The sequence below is a fragment of the Neltuma alba genome, unplaced genomic scaffold (genome assembly GCF_004799145.2).
Source record: "Neltuma alba isolate B1F8T4 unplaced genomic scaffold, ASM479914v2 tig00010982_pilon, whole genome shotgun sequence".
In the NCBI taxonomy this organism is placed as follows: Eukaryota; Viridiplantae; Streptophyta; class Magnoliopsida; order Fabales; family Fabaceae; genus Neltuma; species Neltuma alba.
In genome coordinates this window covers 166,162-189,760 of record NW_021635744.1, presented here as the reverse complement: position 1 = coordinate 189,760, position 23,599 = coordinate 166,162, and the positions used below count along the sequence as shown (strand labels likewise).

Here is a 23,599-nt window from a genome sequence, read left to right as displayed (position 1 = left end):
TACTCATAGTTTCTCACGTTTCTTCTTTTTGCTGTATGTGAATGGAGGAACAACGAGGTCCAATCAATCAATTTATAGAAGAAATGCGGTTGCTGGAGGCCAGAAGAACATACTACTTTATTTTTTAATTAAAAAAAACTTAAAATGAGGAGGAAATTACAAATAAGGATGATGCAAAGAAGTTCATTATAAACAAGGGATCTTAAATTTTTGAAATACTCCGTAATATCTTTCCCACGGGTTGTGTTTTCTCTTTCACTTAGCATATATTTTCAAAATATTTGTACCACGAGATTGATACGAAAATGGCCAGTTAATAATATCAACCTCCTTTAAAGTGAGAACATACCTTTGTAGAGGAAAGGAATAATATATGGTGGGCCAGGGATAAAGAAGACGCTTGCGGGGTCCATGCACAGGATTTTCCCACAACCTTCACATATACGCAGGGACCTTATCTTGTATACTAGCTAGAGGCAAAAAGATTAACTTGAAATTAGTAATAAATATAATACTCTAATCTATCTTATGTCGCAAATATATAATTTTTTTTCTAAACTATCCTTATCTTTATAAACTCTTATTAAGATCTTATCTTGTTTTGGATAATTCTTTTATGATTATCCGTAAGTTGCAAGTAATTAACTATTGATATGCTTCTGCATACACATGAATTATATATGGCGTTCTATCGTTGATATATCTACTAAGCTTAATTATGCTAGATCCAATTATATATTTGTGTAAATTGTAAAGACTCTTAGATTAGAAATTTAATGTTTAAAATTATACTCCTCCGGTTCTTAATATAAGACCTATTTAACTAATTTGATTAGATTAAGGAAGTAAGGTAAATTAGTTAATTATAAGAAATATGACATGTTTTTCCTAAAACACTATAATCATCTTCTTTAATATCCTCCTTTCCTCTTCTATTTTATCATGGTTGACGGAGCATTCATAGGGATAATTTAGAAAAAATTGATAAATAAAAAAATAAGTCTTATATTTAGGACCAAAATCAACTCAACAATTAAGTTCTATATTAAGAATCGGAAGAGTATTTCAATATTAATTAATTAATTTCTTCCATGCATACTTATCACTATGTTGATAAATATTTAGCATATACAAAGAATATACTTTATGATGACACTTGTCCAAAGACTAAATGAAAAAACACATGGGTGACATGAGACGAGCTTTAGCGTAATACCAAGTCCTGGGCTTGGTCCAATACTGCTCTATTTCTGTCTTAACATTGAATATTGCAAAGCACAAATGACTCAAAATAAATCAGAAAATGATTATAAAATGTATAAGAAAAATTGAGGAAAACTCAAATGTGGACTTTTTTCTAGTTTTCTCAAATGCATATTTTATTCATTCATTGTTATTGGTAGGGTTTATACAACTTATTATAAATATATATATATATATATATATAATTGGCTAGATGACATGTTTGCATTTTGAATGCTTTTTCAATTACCTACAACCCTAGGATTTCTTTTTAAGATCAAATTTAAATTATAAAAGTCATCAACTTGTCTCCCCAGTCCCTCCTTCCTATCTATAACTTATCTTTAGTCATACATAATCTATCAACTTATATTTGGTTATATATAATGTATCCTTAACTATGCACAAAATAGAAAATATCTACCCCTAGGATAAGATATGTTGCATACACTTAAAGATATCTTTCACAGGTCTAACCCAACTTAGGCTCTTGATATATTAAGCAGTGTGCAAAGAAATTGCATTTTTCTATATATTCTTGGTCTTAGTTAGTTCTTTATGAATTTTTTTTGTTGAGGTATAATTTGATTATATGCAATTCTTAATTGTTCTAACTGCATCTCACTTCCTTTTTCCTTCTTTCTTCATCATATTTCCTATACTCTCTTTCATAGCTCCGATACCAATCATTGGTATCAGAGACATTAGTTTAATGAAAGCTATTCTATACATATGTTTCAACACTTGATTTGTGATACAAATTTAGCACTATTAAGTCCTTTGAAGAAACATATAATTCTAATAAAAAAAAGACGAGTTTTTTTGTTATGTAATCATTTATATAATGCCTAAGATTTGGTGAAATAAGAAACTTTTACGTATTTTGTATTAATCTTATTAAGTCAAGTATCATGCATATGCCCACACACACATATATTTCTATTTAGGTTGTAGCTTCATCAATTTATTTTTGGTTATAGTACATGCTAATTATTTGATATATCATAATATTATTCTTAACTTTAGTACTAACTTTAATTAATATAAGAGAAAATTAATCTTTTTAATCTTTATAATTTTGACTTGGTTATAAGTTATAACCTGGTCTCTAAACTTTATCTTGGTGTAAGTCAATCCTTAGTAACTCAATCTTTAAACGTCAACTCATTACAACATAGTCCTTATAACTTTAACCATTCAGAACTCTAATCTTTATATTTTAAAAATAAGACTTTATAATTTTACTTAAAAATAAATAATAAATCTAAATTGTTAAAATTTGATCCGAAGGGTTTGTAATTATAGATTATTATTATAAAGTAGAGTTTTTTTTGGTGAACTATTCAAATAAGATTTTAGCAATTTAGATTTATTTATGTATTTTTCAAATAAAAGTATAATATTCTTTTGTAAAAAATATAATAAACCATTACTAAATGACTTATACAAAGTAAAGGAATTATTCTTGAAACAAAGTATTACTAAACAGACTTGTAGAAAGCAAAAGAACCATTTTTTCAACAAGGTATTACTGAATGCACATTTTTTTGAATGATTTTAACAGACCTTAAATGCTTATGAGGGTCCTTCTTTTCTTTTTCTTTTTTTTTTTTTTCAGGTCTCAATATTCTTCTACCTTGTACCTTATGCAATTCTAGTGGGGACATACTGCGACATGCCTCAAGTGATTGATGATACAAACAGAATGGGTTAAATGTTCGCAAGGGCATCTAAGGATGGTAACTTCAATATGTATATTCACATGACAAATCTCATAGTTTATGTCATACTCGTCACCTTCAAACACCATTTTGAATTTTTCTTTTTTCATCATGTCAATGACATCATCTTCTGTCATGATGTACCGCTCAACCTACAACAAAATGAAGGGAAGGAGCAGAGGTAAATAATGGCATGCAAAGAAGTAAAGTTTAACCCCAAGAACAAATGTTGTGGTCAAATTAGAATTACAACAACTAAATAAGAAATATTATAAGAATAATAGGTAAAGTACAAATGCAATAGTTGTAATCAAATCTCAAATCAAAGTATGAAAGGTATTATGCAGAAATACAGCATATCAATCAGAAACAACCCGTTAGAGTATGGTGCAACTTAAATTCTGATGGAACCTCATTGGGGATCGGATATATGATGTGATCATTCTATCAAGTTAGAAGCAATAAAAGCATTTATTTATCATTTTCTTTTCTTTACTATTTGCTGGGCTTTTTCATTTGTCTTTTTCGTCATTTTGTTGACAAAAGTGGTATCAAAGCCTAGTTTAGTCCTGTGAACATTATAGTGTAAAGTGAGGTTTGGGTTCATTGGATATTTGTGAAAAAACGGTTTTTGGACTTGAATAGAACATTTCTCTGCTTTTTTGAGTATCTGTTAGAAGGGAAACATAAAAAGAGAGAGAAAGGATGAAAGAGTGAAATGGCCTTAATTGCAAATGCTAGTTCTTCTTCTTCTTCTTCTTCACAACTACTCGTACCCATTTTCACAAGTGAAAAGTATGAGTTTTAGAGCATTAAGATGAAGACGTTATTCATGTCTCAAGACCTTTAGGACTTGGTGGAATTTGACTTTGTGGATCTTATTGATCTAGATGAAGATGCAGTAGAAAGATTGGAATAAACCAAGGAAAAAAAAAAGGATGCCATAGTGATTTATCCCTATTTTATTATATATTTGTATATATATTTTGGGAATTTTATTCTAATTTAAGGGCTTAATTGTAATAGTTGTCAATAATTTGACCTACCAAGGAATTACATAAATAAATGCCTAAATAGGTCTAATTATTATGTTTTCTTGGTTAAACTAATCTACACGAATGTATTTCTACTTTCTTGTGTGTTTCAAGATATTTAGGAGCTTTGAATCTAAGCTGGGCCTAAGATACTACTGCAAAGTGATAATGGATCAAGGAAGATAGGCTTTGGAGCCCAAACAGATCGGAGAAAAACGTAGGTGTTGAACAATCAATAGATTTTAGGGTCTTAAGGATGCATTTGGGCCAACTTACAATATAGTTAGGGCCCATGCATGTTAGCTGACCACTTATGCCTCTCAAATGGGCCCTAACACCTCCACTTAAGCCTAAAAGCATCTCTTTCATGGCCTTATTGTTCAAAAACGTGGCTCACCATTAATAAAGGGTAGGAAGGTGATTTCGCAAGGTTTTCTTTCTCATCAAGTCAAAGGAAGTGCCACCTCATTAATGAAAGGCAATTTTGGGATTGCAAAATTAATTAAAGGAGGAATATTAATATCTAATTAGATATATCTAATTAGAGAATATCCTAAAATATCTTCTTTAAATTAATTATATCCCAAATCCATATTTGAATAAATCACAAACTCCTACTAAATCCCCTTACTTTCTCTCCAAGTCTTCCCTTTTAATTATTTGAATTATCCCAAACCCTTCCTACTTTCACTCACATTGTGCCAACTCTTCTCATGATCCTAAACATTAATTCAAATAAACTTAAGTCATCTTTATCCTAATTCAAATATTAATTTGATGATTTATTTTCCAAAGCAAAGATCAAGAGTCCAAGATAAAGTAAAGATCATGATCTTTATCCTATAAGGAGGCAAGGAAGGGGTCAGCCAAGGCTATAAAAGGAGGTCCAAAGGCAAGGAGTAGAACATATCTTCTTCACTCACTCTCTACACTCTCCACAAGCATTCACTAAGGTGTCAAATTCTCTCTATTTCATCTCTATATTTTGTTTTCTTTCTCTATCAACATGATGTGTTCTAGCCATATGAGTGGCTAGTCTTCTTGTTCTTGAGGAGAGATGTTGTGGCTTGAGTCCTATGCTTTAATCTAGATTAGTTGTAACTAGAGTTTTTAATCTTTCATATGTAATTTTTTATGATTTCCTAGTTTTAGGTTTTGAAACTCTTATATGTGATTCTTTTGATTATTAATGTGAATTTCTTTTTTAGTTATAATTTATGAGCTTATTTATAAATCCTTTTTCCACTCATGATTATTTCATGTTATTCTAATATGTTATTTTTAGGGTTGCATGAGTAGTTATGAATTAAGTTTAGCGCTAGCTTGCTTTTTAAGAATATATCGTTTGAATATTCTTGTTTTAAGGAACAAACTATAATTGGTATTGAATTTCACATGCTAAGTGGTTCTAAAAAAATAATTATTTAGTTGATATTTATATACTAATTCTAGATATAGATATTAATTAAATAGTTATGACCTACTTGTTCACCTAGGGTTTATATTTTGACTTAGTACTCTTTTTTTTTTTTATCAACTCTTGTTAACTTTTAGACCGGGAGAGCCACCCATTGATCCTTGGGAAGCTCATCTTATCGTAAAGTTTTTTTTCCCACTATCTATTATTTTAACGTTCTCTTTACTTTCTTGCTCACCTTAATTTAAAAATCAATATTCTCTTCTACTCCTTATTCCTCTTTAATCACGTAACTCAACTTAAAAGTTGTTTTAAAGCCAAGCTTTGACTCCACAAGAGATCGACCTAGGGTTAACTCTTATATCACATAGGGTTAATACTAGTAACTGATTTGAAGTGCTAGCGACAAGTGCGATCACATAGCTTTGTTCTTCATTCCGCAAGTTGTCCATGAGATGATTTTTTCAACAATTGTAGCAGCAATACGTCATTGGAGGTTTGACATATTTTAAAGAAGGAGATTCAAGGTTCCTCAAAAGTGATTATGGTAAAATTACAAACTTACTGTTGTGATTTTTGAAACTTTATCTATAAAGAATCGTAAGCTTGTTCAAACTTATTTATTCAGGGTATCTTCCCTTGTTAATCAAATGAAGTCTTATAAAAAAAAAATCTCTGGGAAAATTGTTGTTGTAAAGGTTTTAAGGAGCCTTACTCCAAAGTTTGAACATATTGTTGTTGTAATTAAGGAAGCTCATGATTTATGTGATTAATTATTTGATGAACTAATAAGCTCTTTGCAAGCGCATGAAGAACAGTTTCTTAAGTCTAGTAAAAGAAATGAAGAAAAGGCTTTTTAGGTGATGGAAGAGATACGAGAAAACTCTGCTGGTCGTGGTCGTGGTAGACATGACAAAGGTTGTGGAAGAGGCCAATGCAAGGGAGGTTCTAATGAGGAGAAAAAAACCTTTCAATGCCATTACTATAAAAATTCATGTCATAAAGCTTTCTCTTAGAAAAATAGAAAGATGAGAACAACGAAGCCAATTTTACAGACAATGCAGATGTTGAAAGTAAGCTATTCATGGCCTTATTTTGTGAAAAAGGAAAAAACTAATGATGTATTATTTTTGGATAATAGTTGTTCCAATCACATGACAGGAACAAAGTCTTTATTTAAGGAGCTCGATGAGCCTCAAAAATCAAATATGACCCTTGGTGATGACAAGCAAATTCAAGTTAAAGGTACAGGTACAATTACCATCAAAACTGATCAAGATAATGCTAAGATTGTTCAAGATGCGATGCATGTTCTTTGTCTATCTCATAATTTGCTTAGTATTGGGCAATTAATGACTAGTAGATATTCAGTTCTGCTTGATAATTATTATTGCACTATTAGAGATTAAAAAAAAAAGGGCAAATAATTGTTAAAGTTCCCATGGCAAGAGACAAAATGTTCCCATTGGATATTTTAATGCTTAAAAAAATGCTTTGGCTGGTGGTAATGAGACTAGATTGTGGCATTTACGATATGGGCACCTAAATATCAATTGTTTGTGGTTGTTGAATCAAAAAGAAATGGCTTATGGTTTCCCAAAACTTGATTCTCATGATTTTTGTGAAGGATGTGTTTATGGAAAGCAAAGTAAAAGACCTTTTCCTATTAGTAAGGCTTCGAGGGCCTCTAAATGTCTTGAATTAGTGCATGTTGATTTGTGTAGACCTATGAGCATGGGATCTCTTGGTGGTAGTAGATATTTTTACTGTTTACAAATGATTACAATCGTATGTCTTAGGTTAACTTCATGGAAAACAAGTCTGAAGCTTTTGACAAGTTCAAGAAGTTCAAAGCTTTTGTAGAAAGAAAAAGTAGTCTTCCAATAAAGACACTACGAACAGATAGAGGAGGTGATTTTTGTAATAAAAATGAAATTTTTAGGGAGCTTACTACACCACATACACTAGCACAAAATGGCATGGCAGGAAGAAAAAACCATACTATAGTGAAGATGGCTAGAAGTATGATGCAAGAGAGAGAATTTTCTTCTTATTTTTAGGCAGAAGCATTTGCAATAGTTATTTATGTCCTCAATTTGTCTTCCACAAAAGTTGTTCATAATCAAACACCATATATATGAAGCTTGGACAAGAAGAAAAAGCCACTTTCAAAATTTTTGGTTGTATAGCTTATGCTTTGATGAAAACTCATTCTCAAAAATTTGATGAGAAATTTGAAAAACATATTTTTTTATGCTATTGTTCTGAATCCAAAGCATATAAGCTGTTGTATTTAATAAAGGTACAATGTAGGATTGGATTGAAAAACAAGTGCAGCAAGTGATTCCTATAGAAGTTTACCAAGAGGAAGGGCAAGAGCCACTTACAACAGACGATTCATTTAGCAAAAACTCTTCCTCAACAACTCATGAGGAGTCTTCTATTGTACTAATTCCATTGATAAGATCAACATGAACCAAAAAGCCAAATCCCAAATATGGTACTAACATATGTAATTGTCAATTCACTCTTACTGTTTCAAATCCATTAAGCTATGAAGAAGCAGTTGAAAAGGAATAGTGGCAAAGAGCAATGGTGAAAGAGATACAGTCAATTGAAAAGAATTGAACATGGGAGATGGTGGACTTACCAGATGGAAAATATATAATTGGCTTGAAGTAGGTGTTCAAGACAAAGTTTGCTATAGATGAAAGCTTATAACAGCACAAAGCTCGTGTTATGGCAAAAGGCTATGTATAGCAATATGGTGTTGATTTTGAAGAAAATTTTTCTCCAATAGCTTGGTTTAGAATTGTGAGACTAGTTGTAGCATTAACTACATAGTTATAATGCCTGGTTTATCAATTTGATGTCAAGTCAACATTCTTAAGTGGAGACTTACAAGAAAAAGTCTATGCAACACAACCGAAAGGTTTTATAAAAGAGGGCAATGAAACAAAGGTGTGCAAGTTGAAAAAGGTATTGTACGGTTTGAAGCAAGCTCCCGAGCTTGGTACAACAGAATTGATCAATATTTTTAGAAAAAAATGGTATATGGGAAATGAAAATGAACCCCCTTGTTTGTAAAGAAGGAAGTTAACGATTTCATCATTATTTGCCTTTATGTTGATGATATCATTTATACTAACTCCTCTATTACTCTTGTGGATGAATTTAAGTCTCAAATGATGAAAGAGTTTGAAATGTCAGATATGGGCTTATTAAATTATTTCCTTGGTCTTGAAATTCATCAAGCTAGAGGTAGGATATTTCTTTCACAGAGAAATATGCCAGGGACATTCTCAATAAATTTGGTATGCTGAATTGCAAACCTATAGCTACTCCTATGAATATAAATGGAAAATTGCAGCAAGAAGATGGAGGGGAGATGGCAGATGCAAAGAGACTTACAAGCTCGGTTGGAAGTTCAATTTATTTAACCCACAATAAACCTGATACTGCATTTCTTGTTAGTCTCATTTTCAGTCTGGATCCTAGTTTGAGATTTGCTATTCATTTAGCATTCTCAGATGAACGGTTAGTCATGATTTTGCCGACTGTTAAGATTGTGGATTGGTTAGCCTTTAGAGTGAGAAAAAGGCTTTCTTGCTTCTGGCTTTTGTTATGCCAATAGTGAAAGGAAAGACAAGACAGAGTTGGTGGCTCATGATTCACCTTGTGAATGAAGTTATCATTCTGGGAGGTCAAACTGTGAGACAGTATTGGTAGAACTTATGTATTTAGTGGGAGGTTGGTGTTTGGTGGTCAATGGCAGAGAGACTGGAAGAAACAAATGAGAAATACAGCAAAACTCCTAATGTAGACCAAATACCTAAAAGGCTTACTTGTTTTAAAGGAAAGACAATGCATAATTTTAATGTTTTCCCACAATCACTAGGAAGATAATAACATCCAAATCGAATTGAGGACAGAATTCCCGTTCATATATATGTTGGCTGTGACAAACTCTATTGTCTTTGCTTTATAATTGCAACTTTCTGATTTATCTGTTCTAGTATTAGCATTTGTCAACCGGCAATTCCTCTGAATTAACGTTTCCTATCTCTGCTAACTTGTAGAATTTGGACCAAACACAGTATATGTGGCTCGCCTGTTAAACTCTGAACCTGCATCCCTTGTCACTTCTTTGCCTGAGACACCAAATAGTCAAGGATCGATCGTTACTGATTCTGCTAGCAAAATCAAAAACCAAATCCATTTTGGGATTGGCTAACATTGAATCTCCCAAAAACCAGATCTATCTAACTTTGGATGATGCAGAAATGAGAGCATTTTATGCTTCCTTGGATGCTGAGACCTCAGTTGTGTCACCTCCCCAAGATAATAGGGCCAGCAGTGAATTGCCCAGAACTCCTCCATGCGAAGAGACTGAGAAAGCTTTGAAAACATTACAAGACTTTCTCTGCAAAGACTTTTCCGTTGAATGCAATTAACGCGTCTTGAAATTTCAATTGCACTAACCCTTCTAATGGAGCCCATGCGACTGCTCTAATAGGAACTGTATCCTAACAAAACAACTCAAATATCTATGCCCAGTGGGCTAAGAATACATCAGCTAATCATAAACATGAAATTAATTTTAAAAAAAAGAGCAAAAGTCTTCACTGATCATAAAATAAATTGTTCACTCAGAATTTAGACCATCAGTTGCACAAGGGAAGAAGCTCAGTTTCCAACTCAAAAGTAAAATGGTGTATGAGTCTTGTTAAACTTGTCTTAACAAAAGATCCACAAGTAAGGGCAGCCGCACCAAAATTACAAACAAGGGAAGCTATACTGGAAAAAGAAGAATCGAAGGTCTAAAATTCTCCTTACTAAAGGACAATACATAAAGCATTCGAACAAATGGCTACTTCTTTCAATAAATTTCAGCATTAGTTATTAACTTAACCAGTGCCTGTGCCTGTACCCACATGTGATGTGGAACCCCGAACCATATTCTCTTGGTCTTTTTCTTTTCCATACAAGAAGAAGTAGTGTTTTAGCTGCTAATCAATCTTTATTTATTTAAATTTTTTAAGCTCAGTGCATACTTTCTTTTCACTGTAATAAGTAAGACTACTCTTTCCAAGTATTGTGAGATCTTTTTAGCAATAGAAATAGATTTATCTTGAATAGAATTATCATCGTCTCTCATGACCTCAACTAATTTCTTAATTCCTTTCATCATTTTTTCATACCTTTGCACAATAATATCAATCATAGTCACCTTAAGAATTTGTCCCCTAGAAGATGGATGTAGTTCACCTGTTGATCGTTTTAAGGTTCTCATATTGCATTGCACTCCATATTTAATTTGTAGTTAAGTTTAAAGTATAATTTACTTCATCTATTACACTACTAAAAAACTCATTTAAGTCAATACCCTGTCATTCTCATCATTTATTCTTGGTAGTCTTATTATGATTTTTTGTTGCTCTATTTGTACTGATATATTTTTTTCCCCCTCTTTTGACAGAAGATCGCAAAGGGCGTGTTTGGCTATCTCAGAAGAAAATCAAGTGCGCGGAGAAAAATGAGATGCTAACCTTGATACCAGTGAATGTTAGACAAGAAAGAAAAGATAGCTAGGAGGAGAGACAAATATTATTGCTAGATTTTCATTCAGATGAATATAGGAAGGGCGATTATAGTAGGAATGAGAGATGGTTAATACTAACATTGAAGTATGAATGGAAAGTGAAATGGTAGTCAAAGAAAGGAAAGAAAAGAAGACAACGAAGAAAACAGAGTTTTTTAAGTCCTCTAATACCATGAGACCAAAATAAAAGGAAACATGAAAAAGCTTCAAAGTTTAAAATTTAAGGTCAGGATAAATGTAAAAAAAAAAATCGTACCAAAATTAGTAAAACCCTACAAGAACTTACAAATATTCTAAAGAAATTAAAGAAGTATCGCATTGCTTTTCAAATAATTTCAAGCAAATTCAAATCAAGATTATAAAATATAATTGTCAAAGGCGAACTACATGATTTTATGTGAAAAACAATAGGGATCGAAGAATATATATATATATATATAGTTGACAGAGCACGATGGCGTCGTGTGATTCATGTAGCCGACCCCACCTAGTGGGATAAGGCTTGTTGTTTGTATTTTATATATATATATATATATATATAAAGTAATAGAAGTAAGAGACAAACATCTTAATAAAGAGAATAGTAAGAAAAAAATTAAGAGACTGTAATGTGTGTATATAGGAAAGACGATCGTAGTAGGGATAAGAGATGGTAAAAAGGTAAAAAAAAAATTAAAATTTAAAGCTTTTACCATTGAAGTATGAAGGGAAAGAAGAAAAGCAAAATGGTAGTCAAAGAAAGGAAAGAAAAGAAGGCATTGAAGAAAACAGAGTTTTTTAAGTCGAAAAGGCTTCAAATTTTAAAATTATTTAAGATCAGGTTGGATGGTAAAAATAAAAAAATAAAATTGCATTAAAATTAGCAAAAGCCTACAAGAACTTACAAATATTCTAAAGAGATTAAAGAACTATCACATTCCTCTTCAAATAATTTCAAACAAATTCAAATAAAGCTTATAAAACATAATTGTCAGAAGCGAACTGCATGATTTTATGTGAAAAACGATAGGGATCGAAGAATACACACACACACACACAAAGTAATAGAAGTTAGAGACAAACATCTTACTATAGGGAACAGTAAGAAAAAATTAAGAGATTGTAATGGATATATACATCTATAGTTAGCTATAGAGTTTTAGTATAACATATGTGTGATTGTATGGGCATATAATTATATAATTAAGGATGGAGGCATGGTGTAAGTTCTAACCTCTTAATTATTAATTTTTTATCATTAAATTTTGTATAAAATGGTAGATGTTTTGATGTGTTATGTAATATAGCTTTATATCTTTACAATTTTCTTAAGTAAGATAAAATTGTGCAATTCTGATTTGTTTTCTTTAAAAATCATAAAGAGTGCAAAGTCTCATCATTTATTATCTTAAAATATTGAAATAGCTCTCGTTTTATGTGGAATCTAATAATTAAAAAAATAAGTTGAAGGCTAGGCCATTTATAAGAGGCATTAAAGAATAAGCCATCTATCGAGACATATTCTAAATTTATCAAGCATGTATATTCATACATACTAGTATCTCTTCGTTTTATTTAAGTTTGCATGCAATATTATTATTTTACTCTATTAATCCTTGGATACTCCATTGCACGTACCACATCTATTTTTTCAGAAGAGCCTAAATATACCACTCTTTAGTTGTTTTAGCAACTTTAAACTATATATATGGATTTGCATATGTTGCTAAAAAAAATGGATTTGCAAATACGAGGTCCAAAGAACGGCGTCTAGATGGTCCAAAGATGCTGACAAAGCAATGAGACTACTGCATATTGAAAAACAGGAGATACCGAGGGAATGCAGGTTTTTTTATTTTTTCAGGGAATGACCTTCAAGATAATTTCACATATTTAAGGTATTCCAAACTACTCCTCTGATGTTTAATGTAAAAATTATTTAATTAATTTGATTAAATTAAAAAAATTAGGCAAGTTAGTTAATTATAAGAAATACGACATATTTTTTCTAAAACATCGTAATTATTTTTTTTAATATCCTCAGTTTCTCTCCTACTTGATTATGCTTGAGAAAGTATCAATAATGATAATTTAAAAAATAAATAAATAAATATAAAAAATAAGTCTTATATTTAGGACTAAAATCAACTCAATAATTAGGTCTTACGTTAAGGACCAGAGAAGTAAAACATTTATAGGTTCAGGATTTAGGTATAATTTTTTCAAAAATAAACTGGATAAAGTCAAACAACTACAAATTCAGGAGTAAATAAATAAGACATTTAAGTTCTTATTAAAAAAATAAGAGATTTAAGTTTCAAATGTAACTCTTAAATTTGCAATTGAGAATCCAATGCGAAAGAGCTAGTGATGCCCAAGAGATAGACACTATCCCGATGTTTAATGTAAAATCTATTTTAATATTACAAATGTTCAACATATCTTGTATTTTGAGTACTGAATTGATGAGATAAAATGGGTATGGCCTAATTAAGAGTAACATCGATCCTCAATGCTGGAACTATCGCCATTATCAGCCAGTCGCCTGAAAACAAAAGCACCTGGCAAGAACCTTGTCAGCAACGTAGGTTCAATCTTATGATTTAATATGTTTATTAATGTGTAATATATCGGTAAACATTATTCGACTCATGACAATTTATTTGTTCAAAAAAATTATTTCTTTCAAAGTTACGAAAAGTTTAGATCCCAATCGACCTAAAGATTATTCATTGAAAAATTTTCAAGAATAAAATAAAAAGTTAATCGTTGAATTTTAAAAGAAAAATTGCAAAAAAGACAACTGAAATAGAAAAATTACACACAGGAACCCATTTATAAAAATTGTTGTGAAATCCTATACTAGTATTGTCATGCATCCTTATTTACAATTTTTTTATTTTGACAGTCTTTTTTTTATGATTTTTTTCCAACTTTAAAAACCTAATCCGGAGCTTCTTGACGAGAAATTAAAAATAAATGTGTTTATGTAGATGCATATATATATATATATATATATATATATATAACCTTTCCTATTGCTTGTAGGGAATTTGACATACATTTCATTAAATTACTTGGTGTAAAACTTAGATGTGAGCTTCCTATGTTCTATACAATCCATAGTTCATAAAATAGCGTAAAATAACTTTATGAACTAAAGAAAATAGAACGCTGTTAGGCAGGAGCCGGCGAGAAAACACTACTTTCAATGGAAAGCAACTTTAAATGGAAAGAGTTTATACCCTTACGGCCAATCGTATAAGTCGAAATCCTTGACAATAAGTGCAAGTAAGTCCATAGACTCCACCATCACTGTAACTATAAATTCATGCTCAATTCTCTCATCATCTCCCATCAGCAATCAAACCAAAAAGAAAGCTATATTTTGTGAGCATTCAGATCAAAGAATGAAGATCACATTTGCAGCATTCTTCCTTCTCTTCGTCTTCGCCACAAAGCCACTGCTCGGAGCCGCCAATGCCCCACCGGAACAAGTTGTTGATACTTCCGGCAAAGTGGTCCGAGCAGGAGCCAATTACTACGTAATTCCGGCAAACGGCGGTGGGCTTGCTCTTGCAAGCATAGGAGAAGAATGCCCACTAGATGTTGTGGCTGTCCAAGGCTACTCCGGCCAACCATTGTCGTTTACACCCGTCAACCCTAAGAAAGGCGTCGTTCGTGTCTCTACTGATCTCAACGTCGTGTTCTCTGCAGACACAGATTGTCCTCAGTCCAACGTGTGGAAGCTCGACGACTACGATTATGCCGCCGGACAGTGGTTCGTGACGACGGGTGGGGTCACCGGCAATCCAGGGTGGCAAACAGTGAGCAATTGGTTTAAGATTGAGAAGTATGAAGATAGTTATAAGTTGATGTACTGCCCAACTGTGTGCAGTTACTGTACTGTGCAGTGCAAAGATATTGGGATACATGTTGACAGCGACGGAAACCAGCGCCTTGCTTTGAGCGATTCGCCGTACAAAGTTCAGTTTCAGAGAGCCTGAAGATTGCTCCATCAACAAGAAGTTCGAGAGTGATGTATAATTTATGGGTTTCTCAAGCAGCTGGGTTTCTATATCCTGCTATCTCCGACTAATAAAACAACGAATAAATAAATAAGCTGGTTGAGCTTTTTATGCCCATGCATGCAAGTGTCCTTTTATCTTTTACTTTTTTATATTTTAATTTTGAGACTATATAGTACACACATGCACATATATAGTAATTATCTTACTATCCACTTATAAAAAGTAAAAAAATTCACAAATTTTTATAAATGATTTAGATCGTCTAAATAAAATATGAAGCCATTACGGGCAATGAAATTAGATGTGCAGCCATATCTATGTCTCAATCCCTTTTGGTAGGAAGCATTGAAAAATCAATAGTAGGGAATGAGAATGAGATTGACAAAATTTATTAAAAGAGTATTTAGCATAAGAAATTATTTGTTATATATGGGATTAATCAAATACATGTATGTAGGATTTTGGAACACCATGGGAGAAAGTGGTATTCTCCAATCCTACCCCTGTGGGTTTGTCTAATCCCATTTAATAAGTCATTACTCATGTTAAATATTATTTTAATGATTTTTTTCAATTACAATCTCAATCTCTATCCATTATTTTCAACGCTTCATATGAAATGGGACTTATAAGACCCAAAACCTTCAAAAATTACGCAATTGATTTCACATAACTTGTCATTCATTTAATCCTCTTCAATATCTCTGAAGAGTTTTTCTTTTAAAAAAAAATACTACCTTTGGTGCTTAACACTACTTTCGATCCTCAATACAAGAATTAATTTGATGTTGAATTTGATCCTAAATATAAGACTCCATCCCTTTTATTTCTACTATTTTTTCATCTTTCCCAAGATAGTCCCTGTAGTAATTACATTGCTAAATATTTCATCAAATAATCGTTCTAGCTAATACACTTGATTAATTACAGTATTTTAGGAAAAACAATATATATTTATTACAAACAACTAACTTAATTAATTTTTTTAATTTACTCAAATTGGTTAACAAACTCTTATATTGAGGACCGAAGGTAATATAAGACCAATATAATTGACTAATTTAAGAAAATCAAGAAAACTAAAAATTACCTAATTGTAGCATATGTAATATAATCTCTCTCAAATATTTATATAAATCATTAGCTTATAATCAGTTTATAAGCTAAATAAATTAGTTTGTAAAAAAATATTTTAAAGTAATTTATCTAACTTTTTTAATATCTTTAAATTAGTCATGTAGATTTTATATTAAAACAGGAGGTAGTAGCATACAATCATTTTCCTAACTTCATATGTTTTCTAGTTCCCTTTTCAATCTCCGATAGTATTCTGAAATTTCATGATATTTATTTACATTTAAGTAATCTAAACTTCTAATAACTAAGATTTGGTCTCTACACCCTTTTCATATTCTTTTTTCTAATTCAAACCTTTCTTACTTTACATTTAAATCCCTGTTAGTGTTCTCCGTCATTTAAGCCCTTAGAACTTTCCCATAGCCTCTAAAAGTATCTATGCTATGGCTCCAAAAAAAATTTTAATTTATGATTTAATTCTTGAAAATTATATTATCTTTTCAGGACGACTTTTGTTCAACTGATATTAGTAATTAACTACGTAATCTAAACTTAATTTTAAGCTTCAAAATGCAAACTAATTATTTTAATGATGGAAATCGTAACAGAATTTCAATGGATTAGCGATGATGAAATATAATTTCATTGATACAATTCACTGTTTTTGTAGTGATTGCTCGAGATTGGACACCTCATTTCATTGTCCAAGTTCCATTCATCGTTACAAAAGGAAGTCATGAACCAGAGGAGAAAGGTAGGCGGTAACAATCAATAGATTTTGCAAATTGCACTCTTCAAGTATATTTATATATCTGTGTGTTAGTCAAAGCCGGTGGGCTTCTCGCGAATAAAACAAAAGATAGAGGCCAAGTAAGACGACAAAGGCGAATGCGCTTTCTAATAAATTCTAAGGCTTCTGGAAGCAACTTCATATCGACACCGAGTTTATCCATATTGCCAATTGTATAGCTCGAAATCCTTGACCACTGTCCAGTCCAAGTTTTGTCCATGCAGGATTCCGCCCACTATAAATTCATGCTTAGTTCTCTGATCCTCTCCCATCAATAACCAAACCGAAAATAGAAAGCTTGTTTGATATCAAAGAATGAAGATCACACGTACATTGGTAGCATTCGTTCTTCTCTTTGCCTTGAGCATTGAGCCACTGCTTGGAGGAGCAGCCAATGCAGAACCGGAACCAGTTCTCGATTCCGGCGGCACAAAGCTCCGACCAGGTCGCAGTTACTACATAATTCCAGTTCCCGCCCCCCAAGCGGCGGGCTTGAGGTTTTAAGAATCGGAAAAAAGTGCCCACCTGACGTAATTACCGTGCAAGAGGACCCGAGCCTACCATCATTGTTCATACCCATTGACCCCAAGAAAGGTGAGATTCATGTCTCTACTGATCTGAACATCAAGTTCTCTGTTGGTACACACACAGGTTGTCCTCACTCGTCCAACGTGTGGAGGCTCGATGACTACGATAATACCACCGGACAGTACTTCGTGACGACGGGTGGGGTTGTGGGCAATCCTGGTCGGCAAACAGTGAGGAACTGGTTCAAGATTGAGAAGTATGAAGATGCTTATAAGTTGGTTTACTGCCCAACTGTGTGCAGAACCTGTAAGGTTCAGTGCAAAGATGTTGGGACTTACATTGATAGCCATGGATACGAGCATCTGGCCCTTAGTGATGTGCCTTACAAAATTCAATTTCTCTGATATGCTTTCGTCATATATAAAGTTCAGTTTCAGTTAGCCGGAAGATCGGTTCATCAATAACAAGTTCATCACTATTGAAATGTAATTTGCCCTTAGAGGAACACTGTACTATTTATATATTGCCGTTGCAGATAAAACAATAAATAAATAAGCAAGTATTATTGCCCTCATTGTGTGTTTCCTGTCTTTTTTCCCCCCTTTTCTTACTGAAATTTTTATATTTTATTTTGGGAAAATATAAAACAGTACAAATGTAATAATTATCTTATTATAAAACTTATAAAAATGATATTTAGATTAAAAATATAGAAATAATTAATTTAGATCGTCTAAATAGAATATGGACATTGAAATAAAAAGCGGATGATTGCATATTATCGACCGATCTCTTGAAAATGAAGCCCCTATTCACCAAGGCATAAGCTGTCACTGTTTTCAAGGGCTAATTATCAACACCTTCAAGTCTTCCTGTCAATTAATTAGTTAATCTTCCTTTGCTTTTCAAAATACTGCCAAACGTTCCTTTTTCTTTTTTAATTAAAGAGACAAGCGCTAATGACTTGATGCTATGTAGGATTAAACTCATGACTATCCGTTGCAAGAAAGCTTATATACTACTATCTCCGGTCCTAATTATAAGACCCAGTTGACTAATCTGAGGAGATTAAGAAAAGAAATTAAGTTAGTTATTTGTAATAAATAGGTGTTGTCTTTCCTAAAATATCCTTACTAATTAACTATATTGGCTAGAATTACAACTATTAGAAGGATTACTTTGGAAAAAAAATGTATAAATATGAGAGACAAAGTGGATTGAAATCTTATATTTAGGACCAAAATAAAAGTCAAATAGGGTCTTATATTAAGGACCAGAGGTAGTACTATACTACCCATTTCTTAATATAAAAGCTAGCTAAAGATTCAATTTGATCCTGCTTGTAATTCCCTAAGCAATCCCTATATGATTGCACATATTAAAAATGAAATTGTAATTTTAATGCATGTACATGATTAATAGAAATATTTTTAAAAATATAAATTAGTTATATAATTCTTTTAAAGAGTTCAGTAGATTATAACCAGTAGTCTATGTGCAGGTTTAAAAATCGCAGCAAGATTCTCTTTACGATGAATGAATCCATCCTTCAGGCCTAAAAAGAAATGAATCCACCCTCCCGTCTTTTTTGTTTTGTTTTTATGTCCAAGCACTTGACAGTTTTCAGCAAATATTCGTTTTGGGTCTGTCTATCCACAGACATGGGCCCAGTATTGGGCCTTTGACTTTTGCTTGTCCATCCTTTGACCACATGTTAAGTGACAGCTGCGCCTGTCAATACAGCGAATGAAGACTCCGCTTATTCAAAAACACATGGCGCACAGTGTATCCGTAATCCACCTCATCCACAGACCATAGGTTTAGTTTCCTGTCTTCTTGTCGGCCAGCCAATAAAAATCACACATAGCCCGTGTTCTCCCACACATTACTTTTTTTTTTGAAAAAAAAAACCCGATTTATTATTTTTTATTATTACTATTACAATTATAATTTTACAAAAGTGTTGTATCGTACTCCTTCCAGTCCTATATAAAAAAAAAATTCCTATATATTCTTTTCAAATACACCTTTGTTTTTATAAAGGAGTGTAAGTGAGAGTCTCTCTCACTTAAAATTAGGTATAAATGAAAAATAAATAAATTAAAACTGCAGACATTAGAAGGTGTATGAAAATCATGAAAATAACTAGTGGAAGTTAGAACCGGGCCGTCCGGTCAAAAAAAAAAAAAAACCGGGCCGGTGCAGTATTGATAAGCCAGACGCGGTGAGAGAGACTCACTGTCACTGAACAGTACAGAGCGGAAAAGCTTGAAAAGGATTCTGAATGAAGCAACTTGATATGAAGCAAACAAACACATACAAGGCTTTATCCTTCTGCCAATGGTATTCATATAATAGTCGAAATCATTGACCATAATTCAATTAATGCATGTACAAGACCATGGATTCCGACGACGCTCTCCCTATATAAATTCATGCCCTATTAATTCTCTTCATCTCTCATCACTAACCAAACTCAACACAAACCTCCGACTTCGGAAGCATTCAGATCAAAGAATAATGAAGCTCACATTATTAGCTGCATTATTCGTCCTTGTATTCACCTTGAGCACAGAGCCACTGCTCGGAGCCGCTGATGCGGCGCCTGAACCAGTGATCGATACTTCCGGCAATAAGCTCCGAGCAGGCGTCGGTTACGTCGTACTTCCAGCTCCCCAGCCCCCTGGCGGCGGCGGGCTTTCTCTTGCAAGCATCGGAGAAAAGTGCCCACTTGACGTCGTGGCGGTGGTGGACGATCCTGGCCTAGGCGTGTCGTTTACACCCGTTAATTCCAAGAAAGGTCGGGTTCGCGTCTCCACTGATCTCAACGTCATGTTCTCTGCTAACACAGGTTGTCCTCAGTCCAACGTTTGGAAGATCAACGATTACGATAATACCACGGGACAGTGGTTCGTGACGACAGGTGGGGTTGTGGGGAATCCTGGGAGGCAAACACTGAGAGATTGGTTCAAGATTGAGAAGTATGAAGATAGTTATAAGTTTGTTTACTGTCCAAGTGTGTGCAGTACATGTAAGGTTCAGTGCAGAGATATTGGCATATATGTCGACAGCCATGGAAACCGGCGTCTTGCGCTCAGTGATACTCCTTACAAAGTTCAATTTTTATGTTGTCTTTAGAAGGACATTGCAGTTTCTGCGAGCCTGAAGACCATTTCATCAACGATAAAGTTCATGATGAATAATGTTTCTCATAAATAGTATAAATTGAAGCTTGCATAAATTGAGGATTGATTAGTTATTGCATGTCTCCTTGCTAGTTTGTTTGGTTTTTTTAATGTTACAAAGATGCGAGTTGTTCCTAAATGTATTACTCTATATTTAAGAAATAATAGATATTCTAACTCAAGCCATAAATGATTAACTTCATCCATACCCAGCTAAGTCCACCGGCACACAAGCATTCATAATAAATTGTTATACGATTTCTTAACGCTCTAAAACCATGAAGCCGGCCACTAAAATTCAGTTTATATTCGCCCAAAACTTGCCCCGTTGAACGTCTTGTCTTTGAGTTATTGGACACAGTGGAATATATATTGGTTCTGCTCGTACTGCTAAGATAGGTTAACAGTGAGGTGGGTTTCTGTTTATAAAGCCGTTAGGGTTTGGTTCTGGCTGTTTATCATTTTAATAAGATTTTGACCCGCGGTGAGATCTATAATTTATAATTTTTATGTTTATCTTAAAATCTACATCTATTAAAATAAAAAATATGAAAAAAAAATAATTTTAAATTTGAAATGTTCTTGAATGATCCAGATGGGTGAGGAACACCCCCAGTGAGCACTGAAGCTGCCTCTGTTCATAAAGATATTAATTATGGAGTAGATTAACATGCCCCTCAACTGATGTTAATATGTTTTTGGCTTTTCATAAGTTAATTCCATATACAAATAGACACATAGACAGACAAACACACAAAGATTAGCTGGTGCCCACACAAGTGTTGATTTGAAGAAATTTCTCAACTGAAATTATTGAGTGGTTCCAAGTCCAATCATGCTTTCTTTTTTAGCATCTCCTTTTTCTCCACTGCAATCTTTATCTAGTGCGCCTGCACTTAGCCAAAAAGGTAAAAAGAAAACAATACTTCTAGGTTGAATTGGAGGACTTGGTTGAGATAGTAGCTATAGGTTAAATTTTTTGAGAAATTCCTGTGGGGCTATGGCTAATTAATGCTAAAATGGAACGACAATATTTAAATGTGAACAGGTTTGTGCTTTGGGTAATGGGATGATGTAGAACGGATCACAGAAATGCAATATATTAAAGTTGATGTACGTACTTGCGAAATAAACACTAATTAAGTTAAACAAACGCCTGCTAAATCCACTACACACCACACACATAACTATATAAAACAAGTATCCCAATATTCCTTAGGGAACTTTTATATACGAAGAATCATATCTTTGTGATCTCTGAATCTTCATGAAAATATATTCTTTTCTTAAAGCTCCACTTTACCACTATCAAAAATATATTTTCTAGAAAAGAAGTACATCCATTACCAATTATTTATGAATTTTAGTAGTTTACTTATATGCTCCCTCTGTCATAGCCGTAAGATATATTTTGTAATATAATTTTCACTACAAAGTTTAACTTATATACTGTCAACACGGATCAATCTCCATTATATTCATGTTTAAGATATGTGGCAAAAAAAAAAACAGATAATTAAGATATATGTGGGGCCACAATTTGGGGGCCAAAAAAACATATTCTGTGATCTCTTTGCTACTTTTCACTTAACTTTTTATATAAATGTTAAAAAAATATTTAAATCTTTACTGTTCAGCTAATTTTAATGAAATTTTTATCATAACATTTTTGTCAGTATTTTATCAATATGTAATTAATCAAAATTAGTTAAATCCAAGTTGCCATACCTGATATTATTAACAATTGTTCATAAAAAATATTTGCAATTTACGCATAAAAAAATTACAAATATTAGTTACAAATTCAACCATCAATTTTAAGGGATATTTAGATCGTGACACTTTTTATTTCTAGAAAATGACAGAAGTTAATTTCAGGACTTTAAGATCCCTAGTTATAATAAGATTCATGGTACAGTACGGTCTCTATTTGCCATTCACCTTTTATTTTAAGAGCTTATATTTAAATAATAAAATAATATTATCTTCTCCGGAGTCCAGCGAAACCGCATTCCTTCCTTCTATAAATTAGACCTCGTTGTTCCTCCATTAATTCACAGCAGCAACAAGGAACATCCCGAACCATGAGTAGTATCCCAATTCTTCCCATCCTCTTCTTCTTACTTCTTTCCTTCCCCGCGAAACTACTGTCCTTAAGAGCTGCGAGTTCGGATCCAGTGCTTGACACTTCAGGCAAAGAGCTCCAACCCGGTGATTCTTCCGGCTACCGGAGGCTCTTTTACTCTCGCCGGCTATCAGAACGACACCTGTCCCCTTGTGGTCGTCCATGCCCAGTCACAGAAAGCTGATTCCCTCAAGTTCCCGCCGGTAACATTCTTGCCGGCTGATCCGAGCGCCCATGTGGTTCAAACCTCCACGAACGTGAACGTAAAGTTCTCTACGACGTCGTCGAAACCCTGTGGGAGCTCAATGGTGTGGAGGCTGCTGAAAAGGATAACGGAAGCCAGATTTATTAGCACAGACGGCGTTGAAGGAAATCCTAACGTAAACACCTTCGTGAACTGGTTCAAGATCGAGAAATTATCTTCCGACGGTAAAAGCGGCGGCGCCTATAAGCTCAGGTTTTGCCCAACGGAAGTCTGCAAATGCTCCGTCACGTGCAGCGATCTTGGCATTTTTGTTGCAGATGACAAGAAACGGTATCTGGGTCTGGCCGACAAGGTCGAACCGATCAGCGTTGTGTTTAAGAGGGCGAGCTAATTCATACTTATAACTAGTGATAAATAATGTTGGTGATCACTTAATTAAACCTTGTTTAGCAGCGGTTTATGTCGTCTGAGAATTTATAAATTTTAATATAATGATGTAGTATAATATACTGCCTCTTTCGTCCTAGGTGCCAAATATAGGAGCTAAACCAACTGATAAAAGTTTCACTTTGATTCTAAATATAAAATTATAGTTTACTTTGCTTCCCAAGTTTATAACTTTTCTTAATTATTAATTGCATATATTAGGAGGCTTGTAATAAA

The 23,599-nt window shown here is 33.1% G+C and overlaps 4 protein-coding genes across 4 annotated transcripts; all 4 read left to right on the top strand.

Annotated features, from left to right (window-relative positions):
• The first annotated feature begins 14,349 nt into the window (after window positions 1-14,349).
• LOC114760503 (miraculin-like) lies at window positions 14,350-15,144 on the top strand. Its single transcript, XM_028949761.1, has one exon. The coding sequence runs from the start codon at window positions 14,406-14,408 to the stop codon at window positions 15,000-15,002; it is 597 nt and encodes a 198-aa protein (XP_028805594.1). The 5' UTR covers window positions 14,350-14,405; the 3' UTR covers window positions 15,003-15,144.
• A 2,034-nt stretch (window positions 15,145-17,178) lies between these two features.
• Window positions 17,179-17,889, top strand: LOC114760493 (miraculin-like). The gene is made up of 2 exons (XM_028949746.1): window positions 17,179-17,379; window positions 17,406-17,889. The coding sequence occupies exons 1-2, from the start codon at window positions 17,209-17,211 to the stop codon at window positions 17,823-17,825; spliced, it is 591 nt and encodes a 196-aa protein (XP_028805579.1). The 5' UTR covers window positions 17,179-17,208; the 3' UTR covers window positions 17,826-17,889.
• A 2,029-nt stretch (window positions 17,890-19,918) lies between these two features.
• On the top strand, window positions 19,919-20,727 carry LOC114760501 (miraculin-like). Its single transcript, XM_028949758.1, has one exon. The coding sequence runs from the start codon at window positions 19,942-19,944 to the stop codon at window positions 20,557-20,559; it is 618 nt and encodes a 205-aa protein (XP_028805591.1). The 5' UTR covers window positions 19,919-19,941; the 3' UTR covers window positions 20,560-20,727.
• Window positions 20,728-21,625: 898 nt separating this feature from the next.
• Window positions 21,626-23,327, top strand: LOC114760492 (kunitz trypsin inhibitor 2-like). The gene is made up of 2 exons (XM_028949745.1): window positions 21,626-21,667; window positions 22,800-23,327. The coding sequence occupies exons 1-2, from the start codon at window positions 21,626-21,628 to the stop codon at window positions 23,325-23,327; spliced, it is 570 nt and encodes a 189-aa protein (XP_028805578.1).
• The last annotated feature ends 272 nt before the right edge of the window (window positions 23,328-23,599 follow it).